At 37.3% G+C, this 27,841-nt stretch overlaps 1 protein-coding gene across 2 annotated transcripts in view; it reads left to right on the forward strand.

Moving 5' to 3' along the window:
* Positions 1-6,327: 6,327 nt before the first annotated feature.
* Positions 6,328-27,841, forward strand: part of ano1a (anoctamin 1, calcium activated chloride channel a) — a 36,876-nt gene continuing 15,362 nt past the window's right edge. Inside the window, exons 1-11 of one of the 2 annotated variants that reach the window (XM_053513254.1) lie at positions 6,328-6,481; positions 12,444-12,616; positions 16,673-16,975; positions 19,905-20,003; positions 20,109-20,260; positions 21,243-21,297; positions 21,485-21,536; positions 22,749-22,804; positions 23,075-23,116; positions 24,838-24,902; positions 27,176-27,310. In XM_053513254.1, coding sequence (XP_053369229.1) covers positions 12,509-12,616; positions 16,673-16,975; positions 19,905-20,003; positions 20,109-20,260; positions 21,243-21,297; positions 21,485-21,536; positions 22,749-22,804; positions 23,075-23,116; positions 24,838-24,902; positions 27,176-27,310 — 1,067 coding nt within the window. In that variant the 5' untranslated portion in view covers positions 6,328-6,481; positions 12,444-12,508. Of the gene's footprint in view, positions 6,482-7,889; positions 8,023-12,443; positions 12,617-16,672; positions 16,976-19,904; positions 20,004-20,108; positions 20,261-21,242; positions 21,298-21,484; positions 21,537-22,748; positions 22,805-23,074; positions 23,117-24,837; positions 24,903-27,175; positions 27,311-27,841 lie in introns of those variants that run through there. The other variant, XM_053513255.1, reaches the window with a different exon arrangement.

The following is a 27,841-nucleotide window of genomic DNA, read 5'->3' on the forward strand; positions in this document are numbered from 1 at the left end:
GGCTTTCCTCCGGGTAAACTGGTTTCTTCCAACAGTCCAAAGACATGCAGATTAGGATAAATGGCGTTCCTAAATTGTCTATAATGTGTGAATGTGAATGCATGTGAGGTTGTGTGTGTGCCCTATGATGGAATGGCACACCATCCTTCCTCTCCCGCTTCGTGCCCTATGTCTTCTGGGATAGGCTCGAGGTCCTCCATAACCCTGTATTCAGGATTAATCGGTTCACATAATTAGTGAGTGAGTGAGAGAATACTTGTGATATTTGGTTTTACTCTTGATTTGCCATCTGTGTTTTCGAAACAGCCTAATGTTCCGCCGGTCTTTTCAAGCACAAATCACTGTCTCACGAAAATCTCTGGATTGACGTCACCGCTGTCCATCTGCACCAAGAACCACCTTCTTACCTTCAGTAATCCGTTAGATGTGTTACAGTAGTTACAGCGGAATTACAGTGGGAAAAGGATTACAGCGTACAGGTTGTTAAAGATCAGACAGGTGGTATTTTGAGGACAATTTTAAAGATGTTTCCTGGAGAGATAATTGTTGTGCCTTTTAGGTGACATTTTTTAAAAATGTTCTTTTATTGAATTACCAAAAAGGTTAGATCCTCCTTCACACAACATCAGTACACATCATGATGTAGTACTCTGAAGAGTAATCATATTTTTTGGCCATCAGTTGGTACAAAGTTGGGAAAACTGTCAACGTTGTTTTGATATAAACTATCAGTAAAAACAGTAAAAAAATTAGAGATGTCTAAGATAGGTAAGAAACAACCAGAAATGTAGAGCGGCTCTACTTTCATTATAATCCAAAGATACCTTCTTGTATACGTTTTTTATATACTGTATTCTTGTTGTCATTTTGAATTGAAATTTTTAGAATTTCACAACATCAGAAAATGAATTCCCACCCTGCTTTCGGGCACTGAAAGCAGGCTTGGTCTTTGTTTGCTTAATTTCTTCTTACACCTTTGCTAGGGTATCTCGCAAGAGTAGTATTTACTGAATGAATAAAGGAGTGCCATAATGCCAGGAGTTAGTTAAGAAAAGTTAAGAAAACAAATGACAAATGCTGTAACAGGAGATTGTATCTTTGATGACCGTTTTTTGGCTGTCTTTTTTGGCTTTTTACAACAATAACCAGCCGATAATATCTAACATGCTGAAACAGTAAATCTTTGTGGTGACTTTATCATTCTACTGTAGAAGTGCATTCCTTAAAGTGACTGTATGCTTGGTTGTTTTTAGTTGTTTCTCACAACTACAGTAGCTCAAGGAAAGACAAAAACGTCTGTAACATGAGCAGAATAGTGACAAAACAACTCTGGAGGTTTATAGCAACGAGAGCAAACATGTCTCAGATGGGCAGCATTAGCTTATCATGGGTGGCCACCCATAGTATATATACACTCATCATGAACATGAATCTGGTGGCAGTATTGTAATTTAAATGGTTTCGTCAAACAGGTCTTGTCTGTGGCAAAATGAACAAACAGTACAACATGCGTTTTTAATGTTAAGAGAGAAAACCCCAAGAACTTAAAGGACAAGCTTTACTTCATTTCAGTTTTTCTGATATGAAGATAGAGTCAAAATACATACAGACAATTGTACAGTACTTAAGTAAAACTCATACGAGAGGAAAAGCTACTTTAGCATGGTCTGAGAAAAGACCCAAACTGTTACCCTCAGCTGAAAATAAATTAGTTTGGATTGTCAGGAACAACCCAGGAAGTACCAACGCACAGCCATTACCTGGAAGCTTCTGAAACACCAATGACTACACTCAATCAGAAACTATATTTGCATGGATGTCCAAGAAAGAAGCCTCTGATCCAAAGTTAATATCTTCAAGCTTAATTAAAGTTAGCAGCTGATCACAGGGTCAAATAAAAGTCTTCTGAAGAAGGTTTTTGACCATATGTGTGTTTGGAGGTGCAAATGTAAGGTATTTAACCCCAAACACACTGTACCAACTGTTAAGCATGGTGGCGGTAGCACCATACCATGGGACTGTTTTGCTGGAACTGGTGGAGTGGACAAGTTAGATGTAATAATGAAGGAGAAGTGCATTAAAACTCAAGGCATCAGCCAGCTGATTAAAAATTGGACTAACATGACACCCAAACACACATTAAAGCTGTTTGTGGCTCGGATAAAGCAGGCCTACTTTATCCTTCTAGAACTCAACACTATTGAACATTTGTAAATCTTGCATAACATTTGGATCAGTGCCAGGAAACCAACAAACTAACAAACCAGCTTAATTCATTTCTACCACGAAGAGCGATCAAAATTCCGGAATTCTGCCAGACATTTTCTTTTTTTTTTTATTTATGTTGTACAGTAATTCTTTCCAGACCAAGAACAGTTTAAACAATTCATTGCAAGCCCAATATTACCATGACATTTATGTTAATATGCTTTTTAATGTCATAATGATGTATGCAAACTTTTAGCCTTATCACATTACATTGAACTACATTGCATGTATGCAAAGATTATATGGTATGTATTATTACCAAAAATAAAAATCTTGTTTGTCCTCAAAGACCTTGAGAAAAAATCAAGTCATTCTTTTCTCCTCTAAGGTTACAAAACCTGTGTTGTACAGTAGGTGTGGCCCTTGTCAGGGGTAAATAGCCTCCTGGGTGCAAGGGAGCTTTAAAGACAACCAAATCTTCACCTGTTTACAGTTCATACTCGATCAAATATTCTAAATGTATTACTTGTTCGTTCACAGAATACTACACTCCGTGGCATATTTTATCTACTCTATTTCATGCATTGAATTTGCCATTCACACAAAGCTTCAAGTGCAGATTCTTTGCAAGACTGTGCAGTCAGTCTATTCCACTGGAAGCATGTATTACCCTTTCACTATATCAGCTATTTTTAGACAACATTGTTGGATGTGTCTGGCATGAGGTTTCCTCGTCTTGACTCGGGGGAAAAAACAGTCCCCCCCCCCCCCCTAAGGCTTATTACTGAAGAACTGTATTGTTTTAAATATAGAAAAAAAGGAAGTGGGAATGTTAGTCCTCCTCAAATGGCATGGGCTTTTTTTTTGTAAAACTAAGCAGATTTTTTATTTAAGATTTGACGTTTAAGTTTATTTACTCAAGTAAAAGGGTCATTTCAAATAACCTCATTAAATCCATGTAATATGATGGGCATTCAAGTCAAACTGGGACTTGTGATTGAGTTATGGGAGTATAAACGACCTTTATTTCTCTATATAATACCCTACTACACTAATGCACTAGTGCTTAGATATCATCATTGTAGATAGTTTTCTCAGTCTTACAGAGCGATGGCTGGACTGCCTGCTTCACATCTGATACACTGGCTTCCTAGGAACTTCTTTAACCTGGAAATGGCTTGGAGCAATTTCAAGACTGTACTGGGGATGTTTCTGTATTGTGTTTCAGTTGAATGACAGATGCATTTCTTTTGTAAGTTGGCAAAAAGTTGTCTGTTGATTTTTAAGGATCATAATCACAGAATGTTCACAGGAACAACTGCAGTGGGCTGTGAGCCACCTCGGTTGAGATTGTCATTCACGGACATACAACCTTCTTTAAAACGTTTGCACCAGTCTGGGACTGAGACTTATCACCGTACTGAGCTTGAAGTCGTCTGTTAATGTCAATCAGCCGGTCAATAAGTTGCCTTAAGTTAGGCAGAGAAGAATGCTACTTTAACATGTAATTATTTAACATAATAATTATTGATTTTAATAATGAAGTAAAGTCATTAAGTCACAATATTCCCTTTATTTCTTAACATAATTTTATTTACAATAAAAAAAAATCTAAACTGTATTACGTTCATTTGTGTTGGTGTACACGTGGCGCCGGACAAACCAGCGTCTACAGTATGTAGGCACGTCAATTTTTAAAAAGCATGTGATCTCTAATTGGATTTTTAGTAGTGATTGACGTGGAAGCCAGCTAAACATGAGAGGAAATTCTGTCATTTTTTTTGCTAAAACCACCCTTCGCAAGGCAAACGAAGAAAGAAAAAAAGTTAAAGAGCTTGGACCAGATCGACCTGATCTTCCAATTAAACAGAAGTCAAACGATCCCGGCCGAGATTACACGCAGGGCTTTTCCAGCACGTCTTATGGCTTCTATTGGATCACAATTTTTTCTCAATCTGCCTTATGCAAGACAGTACAGAATTATCATTTGTCTGGAATATGATAATTGCCATGTCAGATTTTTTCAAAATTTGAAGGTCTTAATTATGCACTCATAAGATGTAAGCCAGACTTTATGATTTTGGCATGGTTTTGTAAGAGTTTAATGAATATACCTAAATCGTAAATCGGATTGGAATTTTCTTGTGAGTCACACCATGTAAATAATTGTGCAAACAATTCCCAAAGAATGCAAATGGTCAACCCACTAAAGGTCCTGTTTGAAGCTGTGCACTAAGAAGAGGTGTCAGTATCAGCACCTTAAAACTGTTTAGTTTAAAGATTGTAAACAGGCACTACTTGAGTTTTTAGCTATGTCACACATTACATAACAAGTTTAATAAAGTAAGTGAACTATGTGCAAGTAAAACATCATATCATCTGAATATGGCCATTGGAAGAACACAAAGGTTGTTAAATAACATACTTTTTAAGTATATTAAAATATATATCAGCCATATGAAATCACATTTTAGGTGCACAAAAAAAAGCATACAGCAAATATGCTTAAAAAAGGAGAAACAAGGTTTTCTTTTCCAATTAGACATACTGTGGAAATTACAATTTACTGTGGAACATGGATAATTAGCAAAAATGCAAGACCTCCAATAATTTAAAAGTATTAGTCCCCAAAGTAAAGCATGTGTTGGTCAGGGTTGATGGCAAGTTAATTGGATTCAAGGTTTTAAGATATTACGCGCTCTACTGTCCCATTCAGGCATATATTTAGCTATTTGATAAAAAAAAAAACATGATGTACTGCTAAACCACATGAATAAAAATACAACATATCCAACACCCAGATATTTCCAGACTGCTGTTGGGGGTGGGGCCAAATCAACTGCACATACCTATACAGTGAATGTGATCGTCACGGCATGTGAATAATAAACCTAATTTTAAATAATAGTATTTGTATGACGAACCAGTTTAGGCATGACACAAATTCTTCACAAATACCTACATAGGTTTGTGTACTCTATACACTTAATATTAATATAATTACAAGGAGCGTTGAAGTCGAACCAAAGCAGGGTAGTTTTATTCTATAAAACTACATGTAAAAATAGAAGAAGTAGAAATAAATGTAGTTTTTACTCTTTGTGATTCTGTATAATTCTGTAGTATAGAAGTTAAATTATAAGTCCATGACTAGAATTCCTCACATTGTCACCCCCAACAGACCATAGAATGTAGCTGCACTGAATGCGGATGCACTTTACAGATCTATGTGTGGCAGATGTAAGAAATATGGGTGGAACTCTCCTACAGATAAAGACAGAGATAGAGAGATACCTAAACAGCTGTAGGACTTTAAAAAAGGTGAATTCCTATCACCAGGGAACCTGCATGTACTAGTTTACTGAGGAGGATGAATGTAAATTGAGAAAATGAGTTTTCAACCTCTAGGCAAAGTATCAGGTGTGACAGTGGGTGTGTGTTGAGCGACACCCCCTCCTCTGATCCACCCTCCTTATAAAGGAAAAAAACTATTTTTCCTATAGTAACGATATGCAACATTCATATCCTACCTATATATATATATATATATATATATATATATATATATATATATATATATATATATATATATATATATATATATATATAAATATCTCTACATTACGTTATCATTTTTATGCTGAAGGATGAAACACTTGGAGGAGGATTCCCATTCCCAGTGAAAGGGTTGAACCATGTCAAGCAGATAAACTGTGGTCTATATTTAAATACAATCAGTGAAAGTTTTATATATTTAACATGAACCATGGTCCCAATAGTTTCACCCAAGGTCATTTTAGAAATATATCCTTCCTAATTAAATGAAAGTGTGAAGATAGTAACAATGCATAATTGTACTCCATGCTTGTTTCTTTTTTACCTTGCTAAAACAAGTATGGGAGTTTACGGCCACAGCCTGCTGTAGGTATGTACTAAAGCAGGCTAGGCAAGTCTGTACATGATTCAGAAGCTGGGAAATATGCGTGGTGTCTTTTGAGGTTTCGTTTTGTGCTTAAGACATTGATAAAAAAATAAATAATTAGCTTGGCATTTAGAGCATCTAAGCATCAGATGTACAAATCTGCCTTGTCTGGTATTTTTTGGTAGTTTGCATTTTAGAACAGGAGGGCGTGCTTAAAGCGAGCTTAACAGGTAGGCTTGCTTTCTTCCCCTCCACACACACAGTCAAGAGTTACACAGCAGAGCTCATTACACACAGCAAGGATACACCGGGAGATTCCTAAGCAAAACCTTTCCACCTTTTAATCTAAAAGTAAGCATAGTTCCTTCATTCTGCATTACACCATTTTTTTCCTGTTTATAAATGTTTCTTTGATTAACAAGGGACTGTACATTGTCCCTTTAATTCATGATCAAGTTTATGCATTTGTGTTTTTGACAAATCAGGTGGTCTATATGCTTAAAAAGTCAGCTGCAGTAGTGAAGTGCTCACAATTGTCATTTGTAATCAGCTGCAAAGCAAAGACAACATTGTCTACAAGCAAAAAAAGTGTTGAAATTAAATTTGTTTTTGTTTTGTTTTTTTAATGAAAGTTAAATAACTTAGGCTGTTTAAAAAAACTTATGATGAATTTGGGTCAAAGCTCCCTCTTGTGGTTGTGGTTGTGAAAATAAGATGCATGAAAGTATTTGTATTCATTCAAACATGTATGAAATGTCTTGAAGCATACACTGTAGGAATTACAAACAGTTCAGATCCTTATATAAAAAAAATATATAATGCAATGAATACAAAATAATAAATGCAAAAACAGTATATAATGCAGTCTAGATTGTGGCAAACTCTAATAAACTCACATACCTAGTTGAGATCCAAAGAGGATACTTACTGTAGGAGCCAAAGCTGCATCGTTTGACAGAATGATGGAAAACCAAAGGCAGGATGCAAATACCTTGAAAGCCTTTTGTTTGTTTGTTTGTTTGTTTGTTTGTTTGTTTGCTTGCTTGCTTGTTTGCTTGCTTGTTTATGTAGTAAATAAAATGTGCAATACAATGCACAGTGCGAAAAGAAAATACAAGACCTTACAGAACACACTACACAGTCTGAATAAGCATCTTATATAACCATTTTGGGGGAAAACCATGAATACGTTTGACTTTGACCTGCGCATCAGTGGAGTGTAGATTTACAGTAGGGTGTATGTGTGTGTGTGAGTGTGTCTGTGTGTGTAGGTGAGAGAGAGAGAGAGAGAGAGAGAGAGAGAGGGAGAGAGAGATTTATATATTTCATACATTGTTTGCAGGGTGGCTATTTTAGGATTGGTGCTTTGTGGAGTGCAGTCTAAATGCAACCTATCGAGCACTAATCTCTAAAATAAAAAAAATTGGATCTAGGCTGTATGTAGATTTTTGGTTCGGTCTCAGATGGATGGATAGAGAGAGAGAGAGAGAGAGAGAGAGAGAGAGAGACTTTTCATTCCATCATTTCCCCCTCCTCACACTCGTGCATGCTCACTGTGACCCAAAGTGAGGTTGTGATGTTTAGCTGTTGTATAAAACCACATGTAGTGGGTGGATCGACCAGAGCTTTGCTCATCCATTATCCATTCCCGTTCCCTACCTCCTTGGATGGTGTGTGTGTGTGTGTGTGTGTATATATATATGAGCATTCAAAGACTCTGATATAGTGGCAGATGGTGAAAACTGGCAAAGGATTGGACACTCAGTCACTCACGCACACACACACACACACACACTCCGCAATAATTTTGATAGGAATATTTGCCTAGTGCGCTTCGATGGATGCTGAAGGTGATGCAAATTCTGGCAGAGAGAGTGGAGATGCTCAATCGGGTGAGTTTAACACAGAGCACGCCTTTCCCACTCTTTATTTGTATATATTTGGAAGATTAAGCTTGTTTGAAGTTGTCGCTCCGGGGCGCATCTATGATTTACACACGCGCTTGTGCATGTATGGTTTAAAAAAAAAATTTTAAAGTAAAAAAAATTTAAAACCTTCTGCGGCATCTTGAATTTTTGTGCCTACACGCTGTTGTAGATTCCTGATCAGTGTTCGTGAGTAAAGCGAATAACGTAGGAGTTTTCAGTTAACCGTTCCAAGCATTCTCATTCAGCACTGGGGGCTTTTTTGTTGTTCTTGTGTGTATGTGCGCGATAATCTGTTGATAGTGTAATCAGTGGCTGCCAACACCACACCATTCAGAGAACTGTTAAAAGACTAGGTCACGTTTTTGTTTGTTTTTTTCTTTTCTTTTTTTTTTTGCATCAAGGAAAGGCGCGCACTTGTCTATGCGTAAATAAGAGCGCGTGACTTGCCAAGAGCGCACGCACGCATCCACGGAGCGCGTTCCACTGCGCAGGCGATAGACACCACAGTAGTTTGAGGGATTCCCTCGTTGCCTGTGTTGCCAGATTGGGTAAAATGTTTCCTCTGATAAAAAAAAAAATAATAAACGCAGGATGGTTTTTAAAGCCTTGTATCTCTTACTTGCGGACACCTCAGAAGTCCATATTTAAATTTGTGGATTTGCATTAAGGAAAACATTTGGCTACCTTTTCTGATAAAAGCCAGGTAGGAGTAATAATTTTGTTTAAAAAAAAAAAAAAAAAATATATATATATATATATATATATATATATATATATATATATATATATAATGAATAATGGTTTGTATGTTAGCCTTAAAAATAAAAATAAAAAGAATTAAGTTAAGAATTGAGTCCAGCCTTTATTCGTCACATATACTATACATTATTACACAGTGAAATTCTTTATTTCAGTTCAATTCAATTTTATTTGTATAAGTTAAGTTAAGACTTTCTTTTTATATTATATATGCACAGTGAAATGTTCTATTGTTCAGCCTATGTTAATAGGTTTAGGACAGAGTGCAGGTTCAGCCATTAAACGGCACCCCTGGAGCAGCAGACTGGGTTAAGGGTCTTGCTCAAGCACTCAACAGCAGCAATTTCTATAGCACTTTTAACAATGGTCATTGTTGCAAAGCAGCTTAATAGAATTAAAAAAAATCAGTGTGAAAATCTGTAAGCAATATATGAGAAAATATGTACGAATCAAAATTCGTACATATTTTCTCAAAATAATCACATTGTCAAAATAATCACATTGTCCCTGGTGAGCAGGCCAAGGGCGATGGCGGCAAGAAAAAACTTTCTGAGATGGCAATAGGAAGAAATCCTTGAGAGGATCCTATTCTCATTTGGGTGATAACGGATAGCAGGAATTGGCAACTAGACGTTTAGTATAAGAGAAGATATGTTTAAGTTATTGTGTTCATTATTCACAGTTCGTTATTGTGGGCTCAGGTAAAAAACTGTAGGAAATGTATTCTTCACATATCCCAGCTTTATCTCAGTAGGTTGGGATCAGGGCGCAGGATCGGTAATTATATGGCGTCCCTGGAGCAGACAGGGTTAAGGACCTTGCTCAAGGACCCAACAACAGCAACCTGGATTAGCTGGGTCTCGAACCGCCAAACTCCTGAACACACTAAGCCACCACAGCCCCTATAAAATGGATGTTTAAGTACAAGTCGCAGCTTGGATTAAAAAGCAGTTAGAGTGACATAGTGGTTAGCAATGTGGATTTGCATCTCCAGGTTTGAGGGTCTTTGTGTGTGTAGTTTGCGTAACAATAATGGAAGGAGTCTCCAGTGTCACTGTCGTGTAAGGGTCAGTAAATTTATTTGCTTAAGTCAGGACCTTGTGCCTTGTAAGTTCTTCAAGATGCGACAAGCTGTGCTGTATGGGTGTGTGATTTACTGCGAAAATTAAATATAATTATGGTGTTTAAAACGTACAAAGTGTTCTTAATTTGAAGGGCGTTTAAGTCAAAACCTGGGCTTATGATAACATTTTTAATAAATGCAAGTATTAAACCAATTGACTTGTACAGAAGACTTCAAGCACGTGATTAGACAGTAAAACATTTTAATGGTACAAATGTTTTAAAGAAGGCTGTATGTCTGTAGATGACAATCCTGGCCCGAGACGGCTCAGAATGCCTTACCCTTTACTTGTTGCCAATTTGCAGAAAAGATGCATCTGTCTATGGGAACCGTATACACAATCATTTATCTACACCACTCACACATTACAGGAACTTGGCTGGGAGTTGTTGCCACATCCCCTTTACAGTCTTGATCTGACTCCAAGCCATTTTCATACTGTATGTTTGGACTGCTGCAGGAGTTCCTGAGAGGCCAGCATTTCAGACGTGAAACAGGCAGTTCAATCATGGCTTTTGGTGTACTTTCTACTGTACCTTGATGATATCCAAGCACAAGTAAAACGCTGTGATACGTGCCTTAGTGCAGCAGGGGATTATTCAGAAAGAAAGCTAGTTTTACTATTATGACTCTGTTCTGTTATTCTGTGCAATTAAAAGTCCTGGTTTGACTTGAACGCTTGTTGTAATTATAGACCTTTGGGGCAGTTTTTTTTTCTTTTTCTTTCCCTGATTCAACTGTAATTTACATTGTTATTTACACTTGTCTGGAATTTGATTAACTGCTGAATCAATTCCACACACAAGTTTGTATTTACTTCCTGTTGGCGTGGCCTTTATATGTTAAACTAGAAATGTAAGCGTTAATAACCATACCAGGATTTTGCGTGTGTATATTATGTTTTTTTATATTTATATTTATTAGTAGTAAATAATGGTAATAGGTAAATATCATATATTTTATAAATACATTTTCTGATTAATAATGAAAAAAACTTGTAGCTACTGTATATACAGTAAAGAAAATCTAAAACAATGCGTTCCATAACACTGAGTTTAATCATTGCTTTGTTACGGCTGGAAAACCCAAGTGTTATTAACATCAAAGATTTCTCAGTTGAAAGCTGTCTACAGTATACTTGACTTTCTCTATTAAACATTTGACAGAGTTTTAAAAGAACTGACCTTTCTGGTTGTTGGTTGCACTTTTTTTCCCTTTTTTTTTTTTTGCTGCAGGAAGTAAGCCTCCACTGTGGCACTAAAGCATGACTCTTTCTTGAACAAAACACACTTTGAAACACAGTTTGAAGTACGAAAATCAATTGTAAATAGATTTTTCTAATTCCAGCTGTAGGTTTGAAAGAGTTGAATGAATTGTTGGTTTACATCGATCCAGCCGAAGCCAGAGCTTTCACCTCCAGTACATGACTTAAGTTTAGAAGTCCACTTAAATTAAATTAGGAAAATCTAAAAAATCATACATCATAATAATTAAAAAATAAAAGCCGTCAGTATTTAAAGGCACTTAACTTAAAGGCATAAAATGAGGCAAGGGGGGGGAAAAAAGGAAAAAGGATTAATCAGTAACGGGGGGCATTTCCAGCATTTTTGCCCCACAGCTCTAGTGCCTTGAGTTCGTTCCTGAGCTTGGATTATAGTCATGAGTTTCACATGCTCTCCCAGTGTCCATGTGGAATTTGTATACAGTTTTCTCGACCTACTAAAACAAGCCAGTAGGTGGCCGGTCTATGGTAAATACAAAGAAATGTGTGCATGGTGTCTTAAAATGGATTAGCAACCCATCCGATGTGTGTTTCTGCCTCATGAATGAATAAATCATTAATCAGAGAAATAATTGTTTATTGTAAATCATTTTGACAATATTTGTTTTAATAAGTATTACGTGGTTTTGCGTGTTTCCAATGTAGCATAATATTAGAACACACTACCATGTGACTTATTAGCACCAAGAAAGGAAAAGAAAGGCTCATGAGGGGGTTATGATTTATAGCTTCTATAACATAAGGAATAACAGGAGCAATGCTGCAATGCTTTGTGACATCTTTATAGTATAAGTTAAGCCTTTATTTGTCACATATACATTACTGCACAGTGAAATTCGTTCTTGTACAAATACATACAATTAAGCATATCATTTAACACGCTCTTTAAAAGCATAAATGTTTACAATAATATTATTTAACAAGGTCACAGTAATTCTGCATTTATACGCATGTGATAAATCATCTTACACTTTTATAATTAATAGGTGAAATTCATGTTCAGTTCACTGTGTCGTCTCATGTTTGCCATAAATATAGAGTAGTCTTATTATTTGTGGCTCGACACAATGTGAAGTCTGTGAACATTCTATTTCTCTGTTGAAGCGACACACAGTAGGCTGGTATGACTTTAGCAGTGTCTCTGATTAGCACTCTGTATGTCCGTTTAGGGAAACATATAATTCGAGTTAATTAGTGTTTGTTCGCTGCTTCTCCTGGCAGGTGAAACGTGCTTGGTTCAGAGCAGCACAGAGGAACAGCTCTCCGAGCTGGGAGAGGAGGCCGAGATGTGGCGGAACAACGTATACGATTCGGTCCCGGTGAAGGACCAAGGAGCCAGGGTACGGGAGTCCAAAAGTGACAGGGACACCGGATGGGCTGAAGACGATACTATAGTAAGTGAAATATCATAATATCATAAATTTACTGATAAGGAAAAAAACGTTTGCTCACCTTTGTTGTTTTGGGTAGTGGCCAACAGTATTCAAACAACATACAGTATGCTGTGTATCATAGTTCTCCCTGTGCACAAAAACAGTGATGTGACTACTTAGTTCTCACCTATCTGGCTGACGAGAAGTGATCATTAGAATCAGCAGGTTTAGTTAATGGATGGAACAAATATCTGGCAGGTATTTTACTTTCTGTAGCCGAGGTGTTCACCTCTACACAAAAATTAGCTAAAACCAGGGCAAATTCTCAACTCAACTGCCATGATCTATAGGAAGCAATCATACCGGCATGTGAGTGAATGACACCAGAATTCTGCACACATTTTTTGACTCCATGCCCAGTCAGATCCTCCAGGTTTTTAAGAATAGAGGACTTAAAATCTAAATATTGATTGTTGTAAAGCAATTTCATTGCATAATAATAAATAACAAATTATAACATTGTTATAACACTGAATTCATTTTTGTCTCAATATTTTTGGCCACTGCTGTATTAGAGCAACCACTGCTTTGGTTGTTAAATGTCCAACTCATTTGCAAAGCAAACTAGTGGAGAAAAATATTGATTGGCTTGTTATTTCCACCCACCTCCCTTAAAAATGCTAGTAGATGGACTGGCTTTGATAAATTGCCTCTGGATGTGATTGAGTCAACAAATGTGTGTACAGTATGTACAGTTTATAGTCCTTCCTCAATCTCAGTAGTGATCAATAAGTGATGATATGATACTAAGAGCTTCTGGTCAGGGGATTTCATGTCTGCACCTCTGTCATGTTCATTGGATAATGAGATTTATGCAAACATGATATTTTTCGAGTCATTCTATACACTTCCTCGGTTGCACCATTTTGTATTTTCTTTTCCTTACACCGACTTTTGCATATTTGTTGGCACACCTTTGGATTTGCATTCGAATTTTGTTTTTCTGTTTGCATACTTGCTGACTTTGGTTCACTGTTGACCTGGCCACTTTCCTTTGCTGAAGCGGATAGGCCAGAATCAAATTTTGTCCTGGAGTACAGTATTGTGCAAACATTTTTATTATATTTTGCTTCCAAAAAACAGACTTTGTATGTTTTAATGTAGTCTTAAGGAATAGTGCAGTTAAAAATTTTCCACATTTTTAGATTATTTAATTGAATTTCATTTGATGTGAAGAAATGAGGCGTGGTTCAAGACTTTTGCACAGTACTGAACAACATTGCATGTGCACAAATTGTTTATAGATTATTATCTATCATATATTATGTTTTATTGAGTAAAATGTAGGTTTGTAGCTTTTGTGTGTGCAAAACAATTATGAAAAAGAGGAAAATGATATGCATGCAAATGTAAAAAAAAAAAAGCATACTTATTTGCACAATATTAACTATTCATATGCATGTCCTTGTTCCCTAAATGTATCGTCCAATATGTTCCATATTTTGAAACATAACTAAATATGTATTCACTTTTTATAAGCCTTTCTTTTTCATTTATACTTTTAAATAAAAAGCTTTTTTTTTTCTTCCCCAAGTAATTTGCCATAATTGATATGTGCTTTTTGATTTTAGCTCCCAATATCTGTGCAACCCTGGTCATTCTTAACACCTATTTTCTATAAACACAGCACCACAATAAATCATAAAATTCAATTTCCTGTAATGTGTTTGGAGTCGATCATCTGACAGCATCATAAATAAGTAAAGCGTGTGTGCGAAAAGAGCTCCGTAAACACTGCAACTGATTATGTCCCTTTCCCAAACGTCTATGCCTGTGTTTTGGTGCATGATTGGTGAGATTTCTTTCTATTAGCTGCGCTCTGGAGATATGAGAGGACGCTAAGAGCCTCTATTCTGACTAATATGGTGACATTTTTACAGACCTCGGCTGTCGTGAGAATCAACATTACAGTCCATTATCCAGAGGCAAATATTGACTTGAAAGTTTAGCAGTCAGAGTACACCTATTATTTTTTATGTGTTTGTGCGTTAGCCCACAGGTTCCTTTTTGTAAATGAAACACATTGCTTAGCCCTTTTTGCACGGGTTCATAGGTTAGGAGTAAAATGAATAGAAAGTCTGGATGAACAAGCAATTTAGAGAGTAAACATCTTGACTTTTTCTATTAGGTGTTGTCTCTTAAACCAACAAGCCTCTAGCAATGTTTGTTCATGTATTTTATACGTGAGAATAATAGTCATCAAAAAAAAAAAAAAAATATGAAGGAAGCTAGATGCCATTGCTTGTATGGTTGGGTGTGACTTCAAATTTGTAGATATGCTTATTATATTGTATTTCTTCTGGTTCGGAATCGCATGAAGGAATTTGTCAAATTGCTGTGTTTTAACATACAGTATACAGTACAGTGCTGTGCAAAAGTATTGAGCCCATGAATTTCTTCCTATTAGATTTTATTAAATTATGTAAATGAAATTATGTAGAAATGGGAACAAATGTTTCACTGTGACAAAACATTTCATTCTTTTTTTTAAATGCTGACCCCCCCCCCACCAAGTGCAGAGCAGACTGAAAAGGTTGGGAAAGAGTATCTTTTTATATGAGGTGACAATATGGGAAAATCTAATAGCTTGTTTAAGCCCTGACCGATATAAAAATGTGAAAGTGCCTAAAGATGCAATATAAAAATTGGATGTTTATGTAACAACCTCATCAGCAACCTCATTTCCCCTCTCATCTGTTCCAACCACTCAGCATTCAGCATCAGCAGTACAGTACACTAACCACCAGCCTGATCATCTGTCATCATCTGCACCTGTTTCTCACTGGTTCATGTCTGGATGTTTTTTTTATGCTTGAATGATTTATAAGTGACTGTTTGGTTTAACAAAGAAAAAAAAAACAATCCACTAAACCGGCTCTGATACAGGGACTGGACTAAAAATGAGAGCTAGAAAAGTCCTTCAGGAAGCTTGAACTGCATTCCAAATACAAGAAAGTCTGGCTCTTTGGACGAACATTATGAAAAACGTTACTTATACGTAATACTAATACCCTATACCCTCCTGATGTGGCCTTTTATAGTGTGTAACCATGCCCTGTTACATAGCATCAGCAGCAGTTTGAAAATACTGGCTGTAATGGTTGGCTTTGCATGTCCTGAATTTGGCCAACACAAGTTGTTGGCTGTCATATAGTGCTGAGCGCCAACCAGTGTGTGATTTGCATTTCAGCCTCCGTTCATATTTTTCCAACTTAGAAATGAGCTCCACACCTGGTTGAAAGAGAGCTGCTTAGTTTTGCCACTTTATTTCAGCTCAGGCAGCTAAGACTCTAGGTCTAGGTTGTTGATTTGGAGATCTGGGGATCCAGGTTTGAGCCCCTATATTACCCAGATACTGCATGTAGTGCCAGTCCCATGCCTGGTTAGAAAAACAGGAGGGTTGTGTGAGGAAGGAGTGCAGCTGGTGTAAAACCTTTGCCAGTTTGTGCATGGATTGAATGATCTGCTGTTGTGACCCCTCAATAGGAGCAGCTAAAATAAAGTTTATTTAAATGTTTTTTTCATGAAATAGACCTATTATAGAAATGACATTAAAAAGTTGCAATGGATCTCCAGCGTGCATTTATACATATTGTTCAGGGCTTAAACAAGCCAATTAGATTTCCCCTTATTGTGACCTCATAAAAGAAGATACTCTCCAACAGCTTTTTCAGTCTGCTCTGCGCTTGGTGGTGGGGCGGCAGCATTTAGAAGAAGATTAAAATGGAGGAGTTTGACGTACCAATAAAGACATTATATGAGGGGTATTTCAGCTGGAACATTACCAGACACACTTTGGAGAAGCTCCAAGACCTATCTTATCTTGGTAAAGAAATTGTAAAATATAGGACCTTTAAAAGGCAGTCTCACAAAACATACATCGGTTGGGGGACAGGAGTCCGAGGACAGCAATTTCAACAACGACTCCTTTAATTTGACTCATACATGTCCATGTTGTGAATTACCTGACACGTAAACACACTTTCTCACCCAGCCTTGTTTTCTTTCTGCCCACAGATGATGAAAAGTCAAAGCACAATCAAGGTACCTGAGCCGTCCAACCAAGACGGTTATTTCGAGGATGGCAAGAGGCGCATTGATTACATCATAACCTACCCAATAGACAAAGTTGAGCACACACGCCACCACTCCTCTAGCACCTTCAAAAGCGTGAAAGACTGCTGCTGCTGCACGGGAAAACGCGACAAGGCCAACACCACTCATCACGACCCGGAGAGTGCCAGTAACGCGCAACACCTCAGAGAAGAGTTTGAACATAAGCTTTTAGACATGGGACTTGACCTGGAGAGGGAGGAAGATGTGAGTGTACATCTTATATTGTGTTAGACTGAAATACTGCAAACTTCTGTATAAATAATAAATAATAGGCTATATCTATTATTGTATGTACTTTTTTAATGAATATATTGGTAATGCATTATGAAAAACACCACTTGCACATCACAGAAACTCGACTAGAAGTTCTTTGGGCCAGGCAGTCTGATCATGGCTTGGGCATACTGAAAAAACCTTCTACTTGAATAGTATTCAAGCACTAGTGAAACAGTGGATAATTGATAAGTGCAAATGTGTAGCAGGGGATTATATACTGTATTATATAAGTCCCAGTTTGACTTGAACACCCCGTGTATATTATGATGCTTATTTAGCAGTTTTGGAAGTAGTCTCTGGTGGCAGAGCTTTGTAACAGTTAGAGATGAGGCTGAAACATGACATTAAAGCATGTCTTGTCCACAAGACTTTTATGTTCTAATCATAAAAAATGTTATTCTTTAATTAATAAAACTGTTATGCTGTGATATACAGTATAAGGGATAACACACTTAAGGGTGTCATGTCACACCACCATGCCTGGGGTTATTTTCCTATAATTGCATGCCCTATTGACTTGCTCCTCTAAGGGGGTCTTTTATAGGTTAATCTTCATGTTGGATACCACAAGAGTGTTTTCATGTCAGCTTAAACCCTCGCAGAATCTTCTTCTTTCCACAAATGTGTAATATAGGTTTTCACTAGTTTTGTAGGCTCTGTAGCAAAGCCTATATCCATAAATCCTATTTTCACAAGTTATAGCTTCACAGTCCATTCAATTAGTACATTATGCCTCTTTCCATTTAACCCTCGCTCATCTCATTTTCTTAACCACTGAGGCCACCTTTTTAAAAGAAATCAGATTTGCAATCCATTTCGTTTTTTTTTTTTTTTACCTTTGCTGACATTTGACTTAGTGTCATACTAACTCGTACAGCAGAAGGAATTCGCAAATGAAACCAAATTAGACACTGGAATCTGCTTTCTTTGTAAGTAAATATAGCAATTATGCAGGAATGAAAGCGCTGCATAATTAGTAAACAGTTAGCTCACAATATAATTGACTATTTAACATGATTAGTAGAGATGCTACTCTGGTTTCCTCCCACAGTCCAAAGACATGCAGATTAGGCTAATTGGCATTTCCAAATTGCCCATAGTGTGTGGGTGTGTGTTCGAGTGAGTGTATGTGTGTATGTAGGGTGCCCTAAGCCTCCTGGGATAGGCTCCAGGCCCCCCACGGCCCTGAATACAGGATAAAGCGGTATAGACGATAAGTGAGAGTAAGTAGAGATGCTCAGTGGTGGGTTTTCCGGTTCAATTTCCAGCCAATGCCTAAACCCTTGCCATTGGATGCAGTGCCGGTCCCAAGCCCAGATAAAATTGGAGGGTTGCATCAGGAATAATCTGGCATAAAACACTGTCCACTTATGTGCAGATCGGATGATCAATAGCCGAAAGACTAACAGCAACATGTTAGTCCAACCATTCACGTATCGCCACACTGACTCCAAAATCTATTTAAATAGATTTTTTTCCTCTTAAACATTTATACTGTAATAGAGCTGCACCAGTCATTAGCCAGTGAGCAGAATTATCAGATTGATCTGATCAGCCTCAGACCTAACCGAGGCATGGCCTTCCGAGCATTGCAACCAAAACGCATTTTCATTGAGTTACATAAACTAACCTTGTGCGTGTTAAAAAGCCTCCGAACAGCCTTTTCCCTCCAAAGCCTGCAAGGGAATTAGTCTCAAGCCCCTTCATTACACACTCTTACACCAGTCTTAAAACACAACGAGCGCAAATTGGTCTCGAAAATTATGTGCAATAGAAGCTGGCGTAAGTAGAAACTGCTCAGTAAAATTCAGCTTTTTTTGTTTCATTTATTTTTAACATAAATGTTAAACTTTTAAATTTCAAGTTAGTTTGTATTGTTTAAATGGTGTCCTTGTCTTTTAAATGATTAAACTAAAGCTGTGAGGAATGCGCACAACGTAGATACTCATGTAAAGCTAAGGTATAACATTTTTGAATTATGACAGCTTTTTTTTAAAGGTTCTCGAACCTGCGGCACGGTGGTGTAGTGGTTAGCACTGTTGCCTTGCACCTCCAGGGTCTGGGTTCAATTCCCGTCTCTGTGTGCATGGAGTTTGCATGTTCTCCCCATGCCAGGTGGATTTCTTTCAGGTATTCTGTTTACCTCCCACAGTCCAAAGATATACAGGTTAGGCTAACTGGTGTTCCCAAACTGCCCTAAGGATAGGCTTCAGGTCCCTGCGACCCTGAATACAGGATAAAGCAGTATAGAAGATGAGGGAGGGTGTTCAAATTGTAACAAAATTATATAAAAAAAGGAATATTAAATTGGGTTGTTTATAAAATGGTGATACTTACAAAATCACAATATAAGTCGGCACCTGGGTATTGTTATAATATTATATTATCGTAATAATATCATCTTATATATATATACACACACACCCACACACACACACACACACACAGTATATAAGGGGTGGGGGGGGGGGGGGGGGGAGTAATTTATTCACAATTAAGGATCCCTGCCTGCTTAAAGTTTAGAACTTGTGCTTTTGATGACACAATGCAGTGTTGCGTTTGTACAGACAGGGTCAGACTTGATGTGTGGGCTGGCAGTTATAACAAGAGTGGGACATGAAGATAATCTTACATAACACACCCTCCAGCCGGAGATAACTAAATGAATCCCCATTCTCCCTCATACACACTGCAGAATTTGTTCTCGTTTGCCTTTTTCCCTATCCTGATAGGTCATCAGACAAAATTAACCATTTTTAAGTCATGTTTTAGGTTATTTTTCTAATTATTCATGCCACTAGAGTGCAATAGCAATAACGCCGTGGTTGTCTCTGTTTTTGCTGCGTTGTCTTTTCAGGCTAAAATTCCAGATGTGGGTTTCCTGAAGATCCACGCACCCTGGCAAGTTCTCTGTCGAGAAGCGGAGTTCATGAAGCTTAAGATGCCCACCAGAAAAGTATACACATTATATTGCATTATTCTTATAGTGCATAGCTTTGCGGATTGAGTATTGATTACACAGCGTATTCCAGCCAGCAGTGTCCTCTCTGTACCATTTCAGAAATATGAAGTCGGTCAAGGAAGTACTCATATACGTGCAATCAACAAGTTTATCCAAAGACTGTCTGCACCACTGACGCCCAAAATCGAAGAGAAGACCCCTCATCAAGAGAAGCACATCTGTTATCCATTCTCCAGGGAAAAACTGCACTTGTGAGTAAAACAATTGCTGATGAGGCTGTGTGTCGGTAGCCAATAAAAGATTTCTAACTTGCTGAGCAGCCAAAATGCAAATTGAGCTCCATATTGATATTATTTCATAGTGGTCACAATGGGGACTGCAACGTGTACATATAGATGTCCATTGAAACTCTCTCAAAAGACATTTTCTGTGGATTAGGATCAGTTAATGACAACTTTCCCAGAGCTTCATTTTAAAATATTAAGAATCAGAATCAGAATGAGAAAGAGTTTTATTGCCAAGTGTGCTTGCACGTACAAGGAATTTGTTTTAGTGACAGAGCTTGTGCCAATAATTCTTTCAGCAGTCCGAACTGTCCTTTGTAGTCTTCTGATGTCTGCTTTCATAGCTGAGCCAAACCAGACAACCCCAAAGGTCATTATTTCTAGCAACCCGAACTAAACTTAAGAAGCTGGGATATGCGAAGAATAAAGAATTTCACTGTGCAGTAATGTATGTGTGACGAATAAAGGCTTAACGTAACTTAAATCTAATACATTTCTGCCAACGAGTGCAGACAGTGTATCTATTTATGATTTACAATTTACATTTCTATTCTAAGATATAATGCAAAGATTAGGAAAGAGGTACTAGTTTTTTAGAAAACACACTTATTGTGTGAACAGCAGTACTGGACATCGAAATGAGCAGCTAGACTGCGGTACAGCATGTTGTCTGCTCTCTAGGAGGTAACTCTAAAAATGGACCAGGTAATAGCTTATAGCAAAAGAGACATGACTTCATTTAGTTTAAGCGATGTCATTATTAATGTTGTCCTGCCCCGCCAAAATCTATGGTCACAAGCTGCTGCTGTCTTAGAGTGTCTTTGCTGGAGATGTACTGTAGGGTGATGTATTTATACAGTAATAATCTGCCTATAAATGGCTTCACATGAAATGTAGAACTGCGAGCTGAATTAAACTTTCCCCATTAATATTGCATCTCTCTTCCCAGGTTTGATCTGTCAGACAGAGATTCCTTCTTCGACAGTAAAATCCGTGCCTCAATCGTGAGTACCGGTGCAACCGCTACTGTGCTGTCTTCTGCCTATTCATTGGCATGACATTAAATAGATAACATGATGACTGTACCACACACTGCACAAAATAAAGTGCAAACTTTCATTCTGCAGCTCTGCTTCAGTCATAGACAGAATGATTTGAGGAGTATATCGAAAGTCTTTTCTCTCGTTTCAGGTGTGCGAGATCATAAAACGAATAAAGTGCATAGGAGTGAAGGAAATCATGGGTAAGTGCTATAATGTCATTTTGAAGACTGCATATCCGTCTCCTGTTCATTTTAGAAGCAAAGTTTCTGGAGTCTGCTTAAAGTACTATCCTATCATCTTGTTGATTGATTAATAGCACAAGAGTTCAAATAAAATGAAGTGAAGTCATGGACTTGTGCCTAACTGAATTGTTTGTGTACTTACAAATGCTTCGATGCAAAACGTCAAAGGAAACATCCACCCTGAATATCAGAATGATATATTTAATTATGTAGATTACCTAAAAGAAATTGGAGCATCTGTGACAGACAATACAATTTAAAAACTTTATGCAACAACGCCAGCAGCAACCTCATTCCCCCTCTCGTCTGTTCCAGCCACTCAGCATTCAACATCACCAGTGTACTAATCACCAGCCTGATCATCTCTCATCATTTGCACCTGTTTTTCACTAGTTAATGCCTTAAGTGAGATGTTTTTTATGCTTGAATGATTCATAGGTCACTGTGTGGCTTAACAAACAAAAACACTCATGTGAAAATTGCTCAGGTACAGCGACCGGATTGAAAATGAGAGGCAAAACAGTCCTTCAGGAACCCTGGAGAACTATTCCTTAAGTCTGGCTCTTTAGAAGCAAAATAATAAGAAATGAGGGTTGGCTTACGATTTTTTTCACATTACTATCACGATCATCCTTTTGTAAATCTCTGAGCCTACTGTATATACATCATACTTATACATACAGTATATACATATACATCTCTGTCCTAACTCGGCAGAGAGCTGCATTTCATTTTTACACTTCGCATAAAGCTTTTGCTACCTCTGGTACAACTTAATCTTTCCAGTTAGTATGTCATAAACATGGATGTAAAATGGTGAGTAGGAAAAGAAGCAGTGAAACTGCTGACGCTGAATAATTATATTTAATTATCTTCAACTTTCCTATTCCATTCTAAGTCTGCTAGCATTTAACACTGTGATGTCAGAAATGCACACGGCCATTAACCTCTGATAAAAATAATAAAAGTACAACAACAACCAGGAAATTATTACCTTTATCACTAACTATATTACAAACTTTATATTACAAATAAAATTATGTTTCAATAAAAAGTATTTATAGTGTTTAAGGGTGGAGTTTTTCTTTAATTAGAGTCTAAATTGTTAAAAAATTGCTTTAAAATTTTTTATTATTATTATTATTATTATTATTATTATTATGTCTGTAGGCATTAACACACTCATTGCTCAGGGAATTTACACATCAGCCTACCCTCTACACGATGTAAGTAATGCCAAAACATGTGCTGTTACAAAATATTTACTTATAGTTTTACTTGTAAAATATTTGCTTTTTTCACTTGTGTGTCATATATATATATATAATGTCCTTTGTTTTGTGTGTCACAATGTTTGCACGTCAAATATTTACAGTGGAAACTAAATAAAGCTAAATAAAGTTTTGTTATACTTGACACTTGTTCATACAGTAATTATGATGTCAATACTTTAGATCCGAATATATGCATTAACATACATTACTATCCCGTTACAGGGAGACATTGACGGTGTTGAGGCTGAACCGAATGATAGAAAGGTAAGAAAAATCTAATTACTGTACAATATGCAACGATCAGCCATAACATTAAAACATTAACATTGAAGCCACTTAGGTTTGGGGTTCCCCTTGTGCCATTGGGATACGTCTGGGGGAGTACTGTGGGGTCTGGCAGCTGATTCTTTGGGTGCTGTGGGTTGAGGGGTAGGATCTCTGCAGATCGAATTTTTTCCAAAGGGAGCTCCATCGGGTTGGAATGTGGGGGTTTTGGAGGCTAGGTCGATGGCCTTGAGTTCTGGTGGCTTTCTATCATGGCTATCAGTGCTGCATTGGCTTTCCTGTGGAATCAGACTGGTTAGCCTAGATTTTGGTCCCCGCAATCACGAGCGAGCCTTGGGTGCCTACGATGTTGCCCCCTGTTTACTGGTATGTAATTGATAATCACTGTTATTTAATTCACCTGGAAGTGATGTTTACATTATGGCTGATCAGTGTACAATACAGTGGGGCAGAAAAGTCTATTATCTTTTAAATCAAACCTGAGCAGAACATTTTTGTTTTTTATGTAATCATGGATCAGACACATGACATATCCAATTAATCATCATGACACATGAATGATTGTGTTCAGTCTGGAATTTATGTGGCATTTGTCCAACACATTTTAATGCTCATAGCACTGTCGTCACCTGCGTCTGGTGTCAGAAACGTGACAAAAACAATGAAGGACAGCTACAGCAGTAGCTGGTAATTAGAAATATGTGAAAATTGGTTGTTTATTGAGTTTAATATTTTAAGTCATTGCAAGTGTATAATAATATATAGGCATAAATGCTAAAGCATTTATTTAATTCATTGTTTTAAAAATCCAATGTTCTCCCTTCTAGATTCATCCATCTCCAAAATTCTTCCATTGGCTGTAAATATACCACTTAAGAATTTCCAAGATGATAAGTGTTAGATACTTACGATGAAGTGTTTTCAATTAGTATATTTGCTTTTAGCAAGAACTGTTAAACTACTCACTCTGCACCAAAAGCCTTTTGTGAATCTGACCCTCTGATGATTTTAATTTTCGTTTATATTGACCGAAATATAAATGTGCTCATGCGAAGACCGAGGCCTTGTCAGGGCGGCCCAGTGTGGTGTTAGACGAGATCTCTGCTTTCAACAAGGCATAATTATGAGTGTGTGAGTGTCACCAAGGCAACAGTATAATTTCCCACTTCACCATCTGTGAGCTGTGCGTCAACAGGCGTGTTGGCGGTGAAAAAATGTATTGCCAAGTGTAACTCCTGTAAACATGCTCAGAGGGACTTGCAGTACAGACAATACAGATATATATACAGATTTATAGTGCCCTCCGCTATGTCATTTCCTTGGATTTGGACTCGTCCTCTGAGTGTTTGAGATGCTTCGTTATGCCCGAGACTTGCACGTGCATCTAAATGCTTTGTTGATCTGTTTATTGTGCACAGCCAAGTAGCTCCACAATGAAGCTGTCTTGTTTATTTCATTCTATACATCATGTTCTAGTGGCACAGAGCGGGAAGCCCATTAGAGACTAAATTCGACATCAGATGTTTTGCTGTTGTAGTTGGTATTGTTGTTATAAAATCCATCACTGTTCATTTAGTTTGCATTTCCCAATTCCCATTACGCGGGGGAAGTTAATCATTGCAGGCCTGCCATCCTGACAAGTGCCGTAATTGCACTTGATTGATCATACGCTTGCTGAAATCCAGTCATTTTCTCTGCAGGTGTTATACGAGCAGTGGGCAAGATACAGCCTTTTCTACATGTACCAGCCCATTGGATTGATCAGGTAAGAACTGTTAAAGAAAGATGTTTCCGTTGCATTACACCTGGACAGACCAGCAAGCCACACAGAAAATAATAAAGACCATGAACACATGCTTCTTCTGAGACATGTGAAACAGTGTGAAGTGTTTTTTCATGCTACGTCACAGGACACCTGAGCATTAACTGTGCTCCTCCACAAAAATGACCTCATAGACACCCACAATTGACAGGGGAGTGAGTAATGCAGTTTTTCCACTTCGACATTATGGATAATTATAGTGCTTTAGGACTTTTGATGGTAGATGGGCTATAGGATATACAGGATCCAAATGTTAACCGATAGAAATTGTGATTACATCCCAATTTATAACCATTTATGCAAGTTTAATCAAAGACAATCTCTGACATTTTTTTGTTGTTTTTATTAAAAAACAAGCTTAAATTGCCACAAAATAAAAGTACTCTAATACATTTTATATGTAAATTGGGCTTTTTTGGCTCAGTGGTAGGTTTCTTTCCTGCCATGCAGAAGGCCTGGGTTTGATTCCCAGCCAATACCCAATTGGATGCAGTGCCGTCCCAAGCACAGATAAGGCGGGAGGGTTGCTTCAGAAAGATCATCCGGCGTGAAACCTGTGCCAAGTTCTGGCAGATCGGCTAGTCAGTTGTGGCGACCCCTCAACGGGAGCAGCCGAAAGACAAACAACATTACAATATTATAATAATGTGATCATTAGAACATTATAATGTTGCACAAACTGTTATATGAATTACTGAGAATATCATGGCAACTAAATATACTGACAAACCAAAATTATAATATACACACATTACTAGCATTTATGACCTTATAAATCATTATATACTGTATTTTTGGAATTAAATTGCATGATTGCTTTATTATATAGTTTCATATATACAATGGATATAAAAAAACTGGTAAGTTCATGTTTTTGTGAGACAAAAAGTAAATCATATAATAATATAATATAATCATATATAAACATTTTGTCCTTACTCTTACCAATAATCTTAAAAGTAAAAACAATCAAATTAATACAAAAAAATAAAAATAAAAATAATGTATACTAGGATACTAGGATTTTTTAAGGGGTTTAGATCTGAACTCTGGATGGACCATTCCAAAACCTTAATCTCGTTTCACTGTCGTTGTTCCACTGAAAAGTAAAATTCCTTTTTTTTTTTTTTTACAAAGTATTTTAACAAGAGCCTTAAGGTTTTTTAAAGTAATTAATTCCCTCCACCCTTATTAAAGCCCCATGCCTTCCCATGGTACAGTATGTTCTCTACTTGCCACTTATTGCCTTTACAGTGTTTCATTATACAGTACTGTATATCCAATGATTTGGAACCCTGTTCTGACTGAGATTCCTCAACAATTAGAATACTCTACCTGCTTTAAAAGCTTTTAGGATGAATGTTGCTGAGAAGATATCATGAAAATCTGATAAGAACAACTGGAATTTATTTAGGTTACTTTAATTGTACTATTGCTGTTGTGCTTAATATCAGCACAGCTGTGATGTATGATATTGCATGACCTCGAGTTGATATTGCTTTTATACAACAACAATTTTTCAAACCCTATAATTTTTTTAAAAAGTGATTTATTTATTAAACCTGTTATTTTGTACCATCAACACATACCCTTCTGTGACTGGTGAGCGATGAGAGTTAGTGACTGACTGATACTAATGTATGTAATTAACAGGGGTGAAAGTAGTTTTAAATTCTTACCTTACTACAGTATGTAGTCAAAAAGTGAGAAGAATAAAGCATGGAGGTGGTGGACAGTCTTGTGAATCTCACAAGTTTCTCTTCATACTGTATTTCAACTTATTCCACACTAGAACATCAGCTTGATCAGAGATTAGAGAGGAACTTGGTACAGTATTCAGGGATGTGAATGAAGGTGGTTAGCTTTATAGCCCACATCATCAGAAAAACATGGATGGTTCATGGGCAATTTGGAATGACTTCATTCCAATGGGGACAAAGTGTCATTTAAGATGACCTAATGTTTTCAGACCTTTTTAACTAATAAATCAACCTAAAATGTCTTGCATTTCAATATGGGCATATACTGTATGAAAATAGTTCAAAAGTGAAAGACAGATGAGCCAGTTTCGATCATCGTGCAATGAATACTATAATTAAGACTACTTAGCATTGTGTAATTATAAGTGTGTACTCATGAGTGTTTTCTAAGTGATCCGTTTTATTTGCTCTCTCTTTATCTCTTTCCCTCTGTGTCTCACGCACTCACGAACTCAGGAAGTATTTTGGAGAGAAAATCGGTTTGTACTTTGCCTGGTTGGGTGTGTACACTCAGATGCTAATCCCAGCAGCCGTCATCGGTGTCATCGTCTTCTTGTACGGCTGTATCACTGTGGATTCCAATATCCCCAGGTCAGTCCTGTCAATCTACAAACACGGGTTTCACTATGGGAACATATCATACATACATGTGACCACAATGCAATGTTGTTAATTATGCTGAAACTACACTTGTGTGGAACGCCTACTAAGTAGCACATTTAGGCAGGCGCTAATATTTGTCGATTACATTTTGAATGTTCCAGCAGGACAGGTTCACCCTGTGTTCGCAAAACCTGCAGAGACAGAGACGCACATGAATGTTAAAGGCATGGTTCCGTACATCTCCGAGTTTATAGGAAACCATGCCCAGTAACGTTTACTGCAAAACCAGTACACCAAGTAAGGAAGTTAAAAACAAACGTAATTAAAGAAGCAGTTATGCAGGTAAAACTTCTCTAATTTACCGTACTAACAGTCGGTTACTCAACTAGCCTCCTGATGGACTTCCAAACACATTGTAATTAGATGGAGAAAAGTTGTTATATACTTGTCTGCAGTCATAATGGACACTAATGTAGTCTGTAATGACAGTTCTCAAGCTTACGCACTGAATTCCCCGCA

The sequence above is a fragment of the Clarias gariepinus genome, chromosome 15 (genome assembly GCF_024256425.1).
Source record: "Clarias gariepinus isolate MV-2021 ecotype Netherlands chromosome 15, CGAR_prim_01v2, whole genome shotgun sequence".
NCBI classification, from domain to species: Eukaryota; Metazoa; Chordata; class Actinopteri; order Siluriformes; family Clariidae; genus Clarias; species Clarias gariepinus.